We start from the raw sequence: 13,543 nt of genomic DNA, 5'->3' as shown, positions 1-13,543 counted from the left end.
GTGTGTGTATATATATATATATATATATATATATATATATGTGTGCGTGTGTGAGAGAGAGAGAGTATATATACACATATATATATACTCTGTACGAGAAGCAAGACGCAAGTTAAAAAGTCCGTGTAGTCTCTCCTTACAGAGAGCGAAATGGGTCTGGAACGGTGCTTTAAGAGTAGCCAGGCACTAACACAGAGCAAGGCCGGCTCTGGCAGAAGAAAGGAGGGACAGAGAGTCAAATGGGACTCAGGGATTTCACACAGGACGATTTTAAGAATGATGGTGATACTAATTAAGTTAAGAAAGTAATATAGTGCTAGGAAAAAACAAGCTTCTTATTAGGGTTCAGCAAATGGAACCCTTGCATGAGTATTGTACGTATGTAAGGTAAAGACGGAGAGTGGGAAAGGGAAAGACAGAAGGAAGGAGTTAACCAGAAGGCATGTTCCCTGACTTCAGCTAATCATTCTGACAGACTCCAAAGACCCCCAATAAGGAAGAAGGCTAATATCCACTTGAAGATAATAGTGGCCTTGATTTCTTACTTTTTATAATTTACTTTAAGCTACAACATAATACAGTAAAATGCACTTTTTAAGAGAGATTTTTGCTATAGGATCCGTGCCCTCGCCAGAGAGACAGTAAGAAATCACCCCCCCCCCAGGGGGTATAGGCACACCTCAATCCCTTCTCCTCCATTCCCCTCTAGAGGTTTTGGGAATGCATGCACACGCGCCCAGCTTGAGTTTTAAGCCTCTGGGTCTGAGACTCAAACCACGGTCAACTATATGGGAGTCTTTCTGGTGTAACATAACCATTATGCCATCTGCTGGTACCAGTTAAATGCATTTATTCTAGGTGTAGAGCTCAACAAATTTTTACATAAGAATATACCCATGTGGGCCAGCAGGCAGTGTGGAGGTTAAGGTGAAAAATCCCACATGGCTGAGTGTGTGGTTCAAATTTCAGACCTGGCAGCTTGAAAATCATACTGGGGGGATCAGCAGATGGCAGGTGGTACAGGTGCTGGACACTCCTAGATAGCTGACCACAGCTGGGAGTCCCGGACCTGTCGGCTTGCTTTCTCACTTTCTCTCTCTCTCTCTCTCTGTCTCACTCTGGTCAAATTAAAATAAATGAATGAATAAATGGAATTGAATAAATGGAATAAATGGAATTGAAATTATTTTTAAATGGAAAAAAAAGTCACACTGGGTGCCTGTGCGAATGTGCCCAAAATCCCGAGGAAACTAGAGAAGGGACTATGATGTGGCCATCCCCCCCGGGTGGGGGAGTAAATGCTCACTCTTCTCCTCTCCCTCCCCTACCCAGCCCCTGTCTCTCTCTGATGATATGCCCTGTAGCCAAAAGAAAAATAAATAAGGGAATACACCCATGAAACAAGCACCCAGATCAAAATATAGAACCCTGGGGAACCAGCAGTTAGCGTAATGGCTATGTCGCTGGACTCCCACGTAGTCAACCGCGGTTCGTGTCCCGGACCCGGTAGCTTAAAACTCACGCCGGGCGCGTGTGCGTGCGTGCCCAAGATCCCGAGAGGAGAATGGAGGAGAAGGGATTGCGGCGTGACCATCCCCCCTGGGGGGTGATTTCTCGCTTTCTGTCTCTATGTCTCTCTCTGTCTGTCTGGCGAGCGCACGTGCCCTACAGTGAAAATCTCTCCAAAAAAAAAAAAATTAAAAAAGATAAAAAATATAGAACCCTGGAAGTTTCCTTCATGCTTTCCTTGGTCAATATCCTACCCAGAGGTAACCACAATTCTGATATACATAACATACCTTTTCTTGAATATTATGCAAATAGATTCAGAAAGTGCCCTTTTTTTGGCTCCATCTGGTTTCTTTTTTAAAAAACAATTATTTGATTTTATTTATTCATTCATTTATTTTAATTTGACCAGAGAGAGATACACAGAGAAAGAGAGGGAAAGTGAGAAAGCAAGCCACCAGGTCCGGCATTCAAACTGCGGTCGGCCATGTGAGAGTGTCCAGCACCTTAACCACCATGCCACCTGCTGGTCCCCACATCTGGTTTCTTTCATTCAACACTGACTGTGAGATTTATCCATTTCAATGTATCTAGAGTTTCTTCTTTTCTATGTCTGTGTAATAGTTTATCGTATGGCTTTCTCCAATTTGTCCATTTTCCTCTGAAGGACACAAAAGTTGTTTCCAGCTCTTGACTATACCTAAGAATGAGATTGCTGGGTCATGCCGTTCTATGTTTAGCTTTAACAGAAACTGACAAATCGTTTTCCCCAATGATTGCACTGTATACATAAGTTTCAGTTGCTCTACTTCCTTGTTAGCACTTGGTACTATTGGTCATTTTAATTTTGACCATTCTGGGTACACAGTGATAACTCTTGTGTTTTTTAAAGTTTTGTTTTCTTTTCAATGATAGAGAGTGCATGAGCGTGCATAAAGGAGCAAGGCACTCCCAATAGAGTCTCGAGCCATGATCCTTTCCCCTGGCCCTCCAGCTTATTAAGATTTGGGGCATGCATGTGTACGCCTGATGTGTTTTAAGCATACTGAGCCATGGATGCAAACCCTCAGTAGGCCATGTGGTTCCTAGCACTTCAGTTCAGTAGGCTACCAACTGCACCACTAAGGTTGGACCTCATTTTGGTTTTAGCATGCACTTCCCTCAGGAGTAATGAAGTTCAGAACTTTTCAAATGCTCATTGACTATTTGGATATCTTCATATGTTCAATATATCTTCTCATTTTAAAAAATTGAATTTTTTGTCCTTCACTGATTTTAGCTCTTTAATCCTGGAATGACTACTTTTCAATATGTACACTATTAAGTATCTCTAATCCAAAAATCCTTAACATTTTGAGCACTAACATGACAGGGGTCACATACTGTCACAGATATTGTATAAAATTACCTTCAGGCACAGGACCAGCAGATGCATAATGGCTATATCACTGGACTCCCACGTAATCGACCGTGGTTTGAGTCCTGGACCTGGCAGCTTAAGACACGCCAGCCACATATGCATGTGTGCCCAAAATCCTGGGAGGAGAATAAAGGAGAAGGGATTGCAGTGTGGCCATCCCCACTGGAGGATAATTTCTTGCTTTCTGTCTCTCTCTTTGTCTCTCCAGCAAGCACATGCACCCTACAGCAAAAATCTTTAAAATAAAAAATACCTTTAGATGCTATGTATAAGGTATATATGAAATGTAAATTATGTGGTTAGACTTGGGAACCATCTCTAGGATATCTCATTATGTATAGGTAAATATCCCCAAATCCAAAAATCCAAAATGCCTCTGGTCCCAAGCATTTTGAATAAGGGATACTCAACCTATATTATGACTTTCTTTCCAGACTGTGGCTTGTCCTTAACCTCTCACTTATTTAGTGTGTTTGGGGCTAGCTCTGTGGCATAGCAGTAATGCACTGTGCAAGAGAAACTAGAACCTACACAGCGACCACAGTTCACATCTCAGGCATGGTCAGCCTGAAACATGCTGAGGATGCCAGCAAGTGCCCAGGATCTGACCAGTTGGAAGACTGAAGAGTGTGATCATAGAGGTGACCAGACGGACCCTACTGAAGGTGCTTCTCTCGCTCTCTCTCTCTCTCTCACATGAACACACATGTGTTTTATCATGAATAAAGAAAAAAATGGCATTTTTATTATCAATGTTCTTAATTTTAATAAAATCTTATTATTAAATCTTTATTAATTTGTTTTTATGCACACATTTTTGAGTCCTGTTTTATAAATTAAAAAAAAAATTGTCTACTCTCATGGACTTATATTCTGAAAGGAAGAGACCAGGGTCTAGAAAGCCTCATTCTTTAAAGTTTCAACAGCATCAGAACATAAATGCCTTTTTCTAGCCTCTGATGTTGAACCCCTGGGCTCTATTTTCCCACAGTAGTATGAGAAACTCTCAAATGCAATACAGTAGGAATTGTCTGGCTTGTTCAGAAAAGAAGTAGTTATATTCAAATTGGTCCCTATAGAAGTAGAATAGGCACAGTTCCCAAAAAACAGACACTTAATCTAGAGGACCCCAAAGCAAGATGAGGTCCTAAGGGTAATTTCCTCTGACAGTAGGAATTTGCACTCATTGCTCATTTTCATACATGTCATTAACACAGCACATAAAAGCACCATCTTGTAAGGTAAGTCTTTAGAGGCACTTTTGGCTTGTCCCAGTTTTATTACTGAGTAGGAAAGAACCACTCTTCATTATCCTTGTCAAAGCAAGAAACTGTTACCTGTCACAGAACGAACAACTCTCGACAGAAACTAAAGAGATTAGAAGGGAGAGAGATGGTAAAAGAGCAGAAAGCTGAAACAAGCAAGGGGAAGGGTAAAACAAGTAGAGGTAACAGCAGGGAAACGGCTTTTCCTGAATTATCTAGATATCAGAGGATCTCAGTTCTGCGAACTGTTCAGAGGCCACCACAAAAGTGCAAGCAAGACATAACTGGATGTTAGCCAATGACAAAAGAGGACAGTTGTGAAAAGACATCAGCAGAAATCATCTAAATGAAATACATGAAACACTGTCTGAATACGCAATGTACACTGACATGGGACCTCGCTTACCGTCACTCATACTTAAATTTTCCCTCCTATGGTTCCTCATCACCACGAAAATCCCTAAAAGCAGATTTTTCCAACTCCAATGTCTACAGGGCCAGCAAAGTAATGTAAATGAAGGATTACACCTAGATTAAGACAACCAGAAATGGAGGGACCCTTAACACATCAAAAAGCAAACCCATGACTCCATTTTGGCTATTTGTTGCCATATGAGAACAAAGGTCCAATGATATTAGATCTCTTGACTGTTTCAAGAAATTATGTTATAAGTTATGATTTTTCTGGGGCCAGCAGGTGGCCTAGTGGTTAAGGCACTGGATAATCCCACATGGCTGACCATGGATCGAGTCCTGGACCTGGTAGCTTGCTTTCTCACTATCCCCCACCCCACCCTGTGTGTCTCTCTCTGGTCAAATTAAAATAAATGAACAAAATAAAATTAAATAAATCTTTATTTTAAAAAAAAGAAGTTATGATTTTTCTTTGAAAATTTCCAAACCCTATTATACCATGTAGACCAAATGAAATTCCTCTGTGGGTTAAATCTGGCCAACAGGTAGCTAATTTACAACCTCTGCTCTGAAGCTTTGTAGCTATATAAATAGCATATAGTTTCCAGAGTTAGAAAAAGCAAGACAGTTGGAAAGCACGTAGACAGGGGCTGGGCCACGAAATAGGAAAAAGGAAGTCTTAAAAGTCTTTAAAAGACTTAGACTTCAGAAATGAACAGGTTTGTCCTGAAAAAATTTGAGAAGAATTCTGAAAAGGTCCTATTTGCAAGGAGACATATATGCAAGGAAACTCAAAAAGGGAAAAGGTGGAATATGATATGTATGCATACATACACACACACACACACACACACAAATACACATTTTCCACCTCTCTGTGCCTTGATTTCTTTATCATTAAAAAAATTATAGGGAACCAGCAGTTAGCGTAATGGCTATGTCGCTGGACTCCCACGTAGTCGACCGCGGTTCGTGTCCCGGACCCGGTGGCTTAAAGCTCATGCCGGGCGCGTGTGCGTGCGTGCCCAAGATCCCGAGAGGAGAATAGAGGAGAAGGGATTGCGGCGTGACCATCCCCCCTGGGGGGTGATTTCTCACTTTCTGTCTCTATGTCTCTCGCTGTCTGGCGAGCACACGCGCCCTATAACGAAAATCTCTCCAAAAAAAAAAAGGAAAAAAAAATTATAAAACTTCATAGGATTGTCATTAAGAATTAAATAAGGTAATTCTTCATATAATTATTCTTAGCCCTGGTATGTCATACTTAATAAATGTTAGCCATTATTTATTACTATGGGGCTCTGAGAAGTGAAGTAACGCGCTCACAGTCACATGGCTATTCAGGTGCATTGCCTGCATCTGTACCCAGGAAGAATGGCTTCCGACCCTCTACTCCAAACCATTGAGCTTTTCTGCTGCTCCCTACCTCACTATGCTACTTACTTAATCTATACAATGACAAAGTCAGACTAGGTGCCTAAAGTCCTTTCTAGAGCTGACCGTTTAGTCTCCCAGTTAGCCAGTTCTTTAACTATATTATTTCAGGACAGCAGTGAGACAAAAGTGACTCTGCTCACATACCTACAGGCTACTGATCTAAAGAACAAAGATAAAGCTTAGGCTTTGAGAATGCTAGAGAAACTATTTAAGCACTGACTAATCCATAGGTTAAGCCAGAAAGAAAAGGTATATGGTAGGAGGCCCCCCTCCTTGCTCCAAGGAGATTATATCTGTTTCTGGGAGGCCAGCAGCCCTTCTGAGTAGGATCTGAATCCCCCACATGCCTATGCCATTATAAGCTAGAAGTCATTTATAAGCCTGGTAAGAAACCACAACAGGGGGTCGAATGGTGAGACAGCAGTAACGCTGCTCTGAGAGGCTGACCACATGGGACTATTCAGGCTTGTATCAGTGCACATGCCCAGAGGCTGGCAAGTGGAGAGTGATGTGAAGACCCTGTGGGGAGTGCCATCTCTCTTATTTGTAGTAAAAAGAAAGAAACTTAAAAAAAAAAAAAAAAAGGAAAGAAACTAAAATAGACTCTAAAAACCTAGAATCTCCAAAATACTGAGCAACTTATCTTTCAGGGGTCAAGGGTCTCTTTGAAAACCTAGGGGAAGCTCTCATCCCTAGGAGAAAACACTGCATGTGTGCTTGCTCACATACACAAGCACATCAATTTTACCTATAATTACAAGAGGTTCAGGGAACCAGCAGTTGGCGTAATGGCTATGTCGCTGGACTCCCATGTAGTTGACAGCGGTTCGAGTCCCAGACCCAGTGGCCTGAACTCACACTGGGTGTGTGTGCATGCGTGCGCAAGATCCCGAGAGGAGATGGAGGAGAAGGGATTGCAGCATGGCCATCCCCCCTGGGGATGATTTCTCACTTTCTGTCTCTCGATCTCTCTGTCTTTCTGGTGAGCACATGCACCCTAATAGCAAAAACCTCTACAAAAAAAAAAAAAAAAAGAAAGAAAGAAAATCAATGTAAATGAAAAATAAAAAGATAAGAGAACTGGTCTAGATGAAGAGAAACACACACCAAATGGGATGCATTCTTCTCAAACAGACTCTGATTTGAACATGCAACTATTAGACATTTGGGGGACAATTAGAGAAATCTAGACTGGGTTTCAAATGGCATCTAGAGATTATTTTGTCAACTTTCTTAAAAAAAGGGGGCGGGGGGAGGGGTTCACAAATCCCCCTAAAAATCTCTTGCTAGGCTTTATATATCTCTGAAATAGTTCTATCCTTTTTCAGGCTTGTCCTCCTAGGGATTTAGAAGTTCCCCAAGATCTGGGTTGGGGTTTCTAGGCAGCCATGCTCATGAGACAAATTAACTACTGCAACTCAGCCTAATTAATCCTACATGGAAAAGACAAAGGGCCCTCTCTCACTTGCCCACACCAACTTGAATTGAGGGAATTCAAACAGAAAAGATGTGTAATTCAATCCCCAAACTCCAGTGATTGTGAAGTTAAGACGTATTTCCAAAGATATTTCATGTCCATTTTCTGCATGATACCTATAAAAGCTCATAGAATCTTAAGAGAATTGAAATAAAGGCAAAATACATGCAGGTCCCCACGGCACTGTGCTCCTCCTTTCATTCCCAGGAAGAAATCAGTCAAAATTGCTCATTAGCATTATTAGATGACTTTCCTCCCATATGGGCTTTGAAAACTATAGGTTACCAAAGAAACCCCATAATCTCCCTCATAACTGAGGAAGAAATCAGAACAGAAGATATCATTTCCCCCATAAGACTAGCAACCGACTTAGGTGTTGGGAAGGGTCTCAAGAAATATAGCCTCATACACAGGTGGTAGATTTGTAAGTCACTGTAACCTTTGGTGTTAAATTTGATCATTTATATCTAAAATTTAAAAACACACATCCTATTTTTTTTTTTTTTTTTGACATAGAGATTTTTGATATAGGGTGCTTACGCTCACCAGTTAGATAGAAAGCAAGAAATCACCCCTCCCAGTGGGGAAGGCCATGCCATAATCCCTCTCCTTCATTCTCCTCTGGGGATCTCGAGCACACATGCACATGCGCCTAGCATGAGTTTTAAGCTGCCGGGACTTGAACCACAATTGACTATGTGGGAGTCCAGCAACATAACTATTATGCCATCTGCTGGTCCCATCACACACCTTTTGATGCAGCAATCCCCACAGATATTTTTGCAAATGTAGGCCAAGATAGATATGTAACCAGACTCGATGTCGCATTGTTTTTAATGACTTTATGACCAAAAACTGAAAATGAGGCCTGGTTGTTGAGTACATCGTATTAATGGAATATCATGTAGCCATTAAAAGAATTAACTAGATCTGTTAAGTGCTGATTTGAAAAGAGCTCTAGAATATTATTCATTGAAAAAAAATTGAGAACAGCATTATTACTTGGATCATTTTATCTAAATTTTAAAAAGGATGTACAGAGGCATTTAAAAGGATGCTTGTATAGACACTAAGTTATGTTCTGGAAAGATACATAAGGAACTGTTTGCTGTAGTTAACTTTGGAGAGAGTACCTAGAGACAAGGAAGAAGAGCATATTGATGTATAAGCACTTCATTTATTTATTTCATCTTTATTCACGATACAGCATGCACATACGAGGGAAAAGAGAAAGAGAAAGAAAGCACATGCACAAAAGAGAGGAGACACTGGACCAGGACCGGGACTGGGACCGGCCATGCCACAATCCTCTTCCTCCTGTCCTCCAGCCAGTCAGATCCTGAGCACTCACACATGGGTCTAATGTGTTTCAGTACATCCAGAAAGGGCTGAGGATTCAAACCACAGGTGCCATTTGGGATCTGGCTTCGCTTAAATTTTTTACTGTGCCACAGAGCCAGCCCACATAAGTATTTTAAAAATATACAAGCTATGTCGCTGAACTCCCATATAGTTGACCGTGGATCAAGTCCCAGACCCAGTGGCTTAAACTCATGCTGGGTGCGTATGCGTGCGTGCCCAAGATCCTGAGAGGAAAATGGAGAAGGGATTGCGGCATGGCCAGCCTCCCAGGGGGTGATCTCTCACTTTCTGTCTCTCTGTCTCTGTATTTCTGACGAGCACACACACCCTATAGCAAAAACCTCTCTAAATAAATAAGTTAGCAAATAAATAAAATAAATAAATAAATATATACAAGCTAGGCAGGCTCTGTGGCACAGCAGTAATACAGTAATCAAGAGAAGCCAGATCCTGCATGAGGACTTCAGTGTGAATCCCTGGCCTAGTCAGCCAGGCTCATGTGCTAGTGCCAAGGATCCAACCAGCTGAAGGATTAGAGGAAGGGAATCATGGCAACGGTCAGATCCTTTGGAAGGTCTCAACCATCTCTCTTTCTCACTTACACACATTTGTGTGCACATGCATGTGTGCTCTATCATGAATGAAAGGAGGAAAATTTAAATATATAAGTAACAGAGATAGTCTGAAGATAGAATCATCTTTCTTTTCATTATCCTTTTTTGAATAAAACCCTAAGTCAGGGGCCGCCAAGTGGCATGGTGGTTAAAGGCGCTGGACTCCCACATAGCCGACTACAGTTCAAGTCTCGGACCTGGTGGCTTGCTTTCTCACTTCCTCTCTCTCTCTCTGTATCTCTCTGATCCAAAGGAAAAATAATAATGATAATAATAATAAAGTTAAATAAAATAATTCTTTAAAAAAAACCCTAAGTCCAATGAAAGTTACTGTAAAAGTAGAACAATATATGAAGTAGTATTGCAAAAGAATATCATGGAACATAGTGAAGTTACAATTTATTTCATGGGCCTCAAATGAAAAGGGGAAGTTAAGCACAGAGGATTATCTTCCTCTGTACTTAAACTGTTTTAAAAAGAAAGAAGCTATGTTTATTAGTCAGGAGACATGTGGAAAGGGCAAGGGGGCCCTTAATGCACAGTAGGAAACTGGTGGGAGATTGAGGAGAATTGAAACACTCACATTCCCCTCTTCTCACTCACGCTCGCCTCTTCTCTCAAGACACTGCTGGCATTATGAGTTACGCAAGCTTTCCACTGGAGACGAACAGTTCAGTGCCCCACTCCACTTGGCAGCTATTCACTGCAATTCTAAGTAGGGAGAAGGCCGGCATAGTTAGTCCAAGCCTGCCTTCTGTAATATAGAAGAGGCTGAACAGGTGTTCCTAAAGAGCCTGAAGTGGCAGAGAATACCAGCTGAACACAAGACCTGTCTTTCTGACAGAGAGCGGCCTCCTTAAGCATGCAGTGCAAAGACACATAAGGAGTCCCGTCACTACATGTATTTCAACAGCACGCAAAGTTGAGAGCCAGGCGCACATCAAACAGAGAGGGCAGGACAAATCTCTGCCTCTCTGTGACGTTTCAGGGAGCACAGCTCAGCACCAGGGCTGCCCCTCTGGGCTATAAAGATCTGCCACAATAATTCCAACCCTCTGGCCACCCTATGGAGAGAATCAGCTCGGACTAAAAGTCATCGAGGAAGATAATCCTCTGTACTTAACTGTCCCCTTTCATTTGAGGCCCATGAAATAAATTGTAATTTCACTATGTCCCATGATATTCTTTTGCAATACTGCTTTACATAGTGAGAAATTACCTGCACATAACATTTCCAGAGGAAGGGATCAGCAGATGGCATAATGATTACATTGCTGCACCCCTACCACTGTTCGAGTCCTGGATCCGGTGGTCTAAAACTCAGGCATATGTGTGCATACCCAAAAATCCTGAGGAGAAGGAATTGCAGCATGGCCATCCCCCCGGGGAGGTGATATCTTGCTTTCTGTCTCTTTCTCTCTCTGTCTCTCTGGCGAGCACACACGCCCTGTAGCAAAAATCTCTCTAAAAAAGAAAAATTTCCAGAGGAGCTGGCTCGCAATGTATATATGTCTTTTATAAAGCAAGCCCAACGTTATGTACGGGTGCCATCAGAGGTCATCCCTCCCCTAAGAGATTTAAGGAAGATGAAAGAGCCTCCTACTCACCCCCTTCCCCACATCCTTTAATGATGCCTAAAATTCTTCCATTAATGATCCAAACCATCAGTTCAGGATTGTCCTAAGTGTACTCTTTTAATAATACAAAGAGAAGGAGAAACACATTAGGTTCCTAACACCAAAGTGCGTGCACTAGCTTTTAACCTTTTGTTGTTGTGGTCACTCATCCTTTAGAAAAACTGAGAAAAACATACAAACTTCCTCCTCTAAAAATAATTTACATGAACACACAATACACAATCTACATATGATTTGGGGAGTTCACACAGTTCTGCTTAGCCCACTCCTTCCAGCCTGGGGTTAAGAACCTCTGAGTTGGGACCAGCAGATGGTGTAATGGTTATGTCACTGGACTCCCATGTAGTTGACCATGGTTTGAGTCCTGGACCTCATGGCTTAAAACTCACACTGGGCATGTGTGCGTGTGTGCCCAAGATCCCAAGAGAAAAATGAAGGAGAAAGGAATTCAGCGTGGTCCTCCCCCAGGGGGTGATCTCTCATTTTCTGTCTCTACCTCTCTCTATGTCTCTGGTGAGCTCATGTGCCCTATAGCAAAATCTCTCTTAAAAAATTTTTTAAAGAAAGAAGAACCTTTGAGTCAGCAGCAATGACTTTAGCAATTTTTTTTCCACTCAGCAAGAGCTCCTGTGCATCTGGGGAACACTGAGCCCAACAAGAGAAGATAGTAGTGAAGGAAGGCTCTTGCTACATCATACAGTTGCCCAGAATTGACCCCATCTGGAGTCCAGATTACAACTGATGACTCCTCAGTCAGAAGTGTGGATTTCTTGCTCTGTCTCCATGGAAGTGGCCCTCCTGCTTCCGAGACACCAGTATATATTAGGAGAGGCCCAGTGAGGGAATAGACAGACGTGTTCTCACAACACTTGAGCTGGCTGATTACACTACCTGAGAGATGAGGCAGAGAAGTTTTAGCATCTTATGAATAAAGGGGCTCACCTCTGAGGTTTTCGAATATCCCATAGTCCCACTCCTTCCTTTGAATTGGCTGTGGCCAATAACCTGGGCTCCACAGGGTTAAACATGACACTGTGAAAGGCAGATGGATAGTTTGCCAGGCAGAAGGGCTCTGTGAAAAGAGAAATTATCATCAGTTCATTCCAGGCACCTCCAGGCCAACAGTAGGCAAATACGCAGGAGTGTGAATGTGAGTAGAACATACACTTTAATAAGACCACACCAATGGGCTGGAACCTTGATGTCTCACATCAGCCCCCCCCAGTCACCCTCACTCATAAGAGCTCCACGAGTTCAGTACACACTTCCTGCATGCACAAAGTCTGGAAATAGTTAAACACATTCAACCAAATTTTAATTTATAATGCTAAAAAATATACATCTATTCAGATTTTGTGACAAAATAGAAATGGCCACTGAAAATATGAAGGTGGGGCCAGCAGGTGGCATAGTGGTTAAAGTGCTGGACTCCCAAATGACCAGCCATAGTTTGAGTCCCAAACCCGGTGGCTTGTGGGTATGTGTGTGCTCAAAATCCCACGAGGAGGATGGAAGAGAAGAGACTACAGTGTGGCCATCCTCCTGCAGGGTGATTTTCACCTTCCCTCTCCTTCTCCCTCTGGTGAGTATGTGAGCCCTACAGCAAAAACCTTTAAAAAAAAAAAAAAAAAGAAGAAGAAGAAGAAGAAGAAGAATAGATGGAAAGCACTTCTCAGTCTCTGAGGCAGATACAGTACTTCACAAGCCTCTAGACAGGGCAGGTGACCAAGCATTTCAGAGAAAGGAAAGGTTCACCTACCATGCACAGTGACACAACTGCAGCTGTTGCTTGCTGTTACGCCGCCTTACCCTAAGAACAACTCCTCTTACAGCCCAGACCTTGGTAATAAGCACAGCCTAGTATGATAAATGCTTGGAATCTAGAGCAATGAAGACTCAAATCCTGCACGGCAAAGCAGGCAGGATCTATGTACACAGGTGTGATCATTACAAAACTACAGGAAGGGTAAGAGTGGTCACAGGGGTGACACTGAGGGTGTTGCTAGAGGAAAGGGCCTTTAAAGACATATAGAGTTATAGGAAAAACATCCCTTTGCAGGAAACGATCTGAGAAGATGTATTTCCTGAAAAACTTTAAGAAGGGAAGTGAAAAATCACACACACCCCCAGGGCACAATAGCCACACTGCAATTCCTTTTCAATTGATTCTCCTTCTGGGATTTTAGACAAGCACACACATGTGCATGATGTGATTTTCAAGCTGCCAGGTCTGGGACTTGAACTGTAGTCAGCTATGTGAGAGTTCAATGCCTTAACCACCATGCCCTTGCTGGCCCCCAAAATTCTCATTTTACACGTTAGAGATTCAAAGGGCACATTCAGAGGAGGTACTCACACAATCTCCTTTGAACAGAGTGTATTTGCTATCATTTTAAGATCCATGGGGA

The 13,543-nt window shown here is 42.2% G+C and overlaps 1 protein-coding gene across 2 annotated transcripts in view; it reads right to left on the bottom strand.

The window, feature by feature from the left end:
* The window catches only part of DCAF5 (DDB1 and CUL4 associated factor 5), a 125,491-nt gene that overhangs the window by 69,080 nt on the left and 42,868 nt on the right, over positions 1 to 13,543 (bottom strand). For both annotated transcript variants that reach the window (XM_006158759.3, XM_014591699.2), the window contains exon 5: positions 12,078 to 12,207. In XM_006158759.3, the coding sequence (XP_006158821.1) occupies positions 12,078 to 12,207 (130 nt within the window). The remainder of the gene's footprint in view (positions 1 to 12,077; positions 12,208 to 13,543) is intronic.

This window comes from Tupaia chinensis, unplaced genomic scaffold, assembly GCF_000334495.1.
Source record: "Tupaia chinensis unplaced genomic scaffold, TupChi_1.0 Scaffold000609_1, whole genome shotgun sequence".
NCBI classification, from domain to species: domain Eukaryota; kingdom Metazoa; phylum Chordata; class Mammalia; order Scandentia; family Tupaiidae; genus Tupaia; species Tupaia belangeri.
The sequence above is the reverse complement of the archived record's forward strand: the minus strand, read 5'-3'. Positions and strand labels throughout refer to the sequence as shown.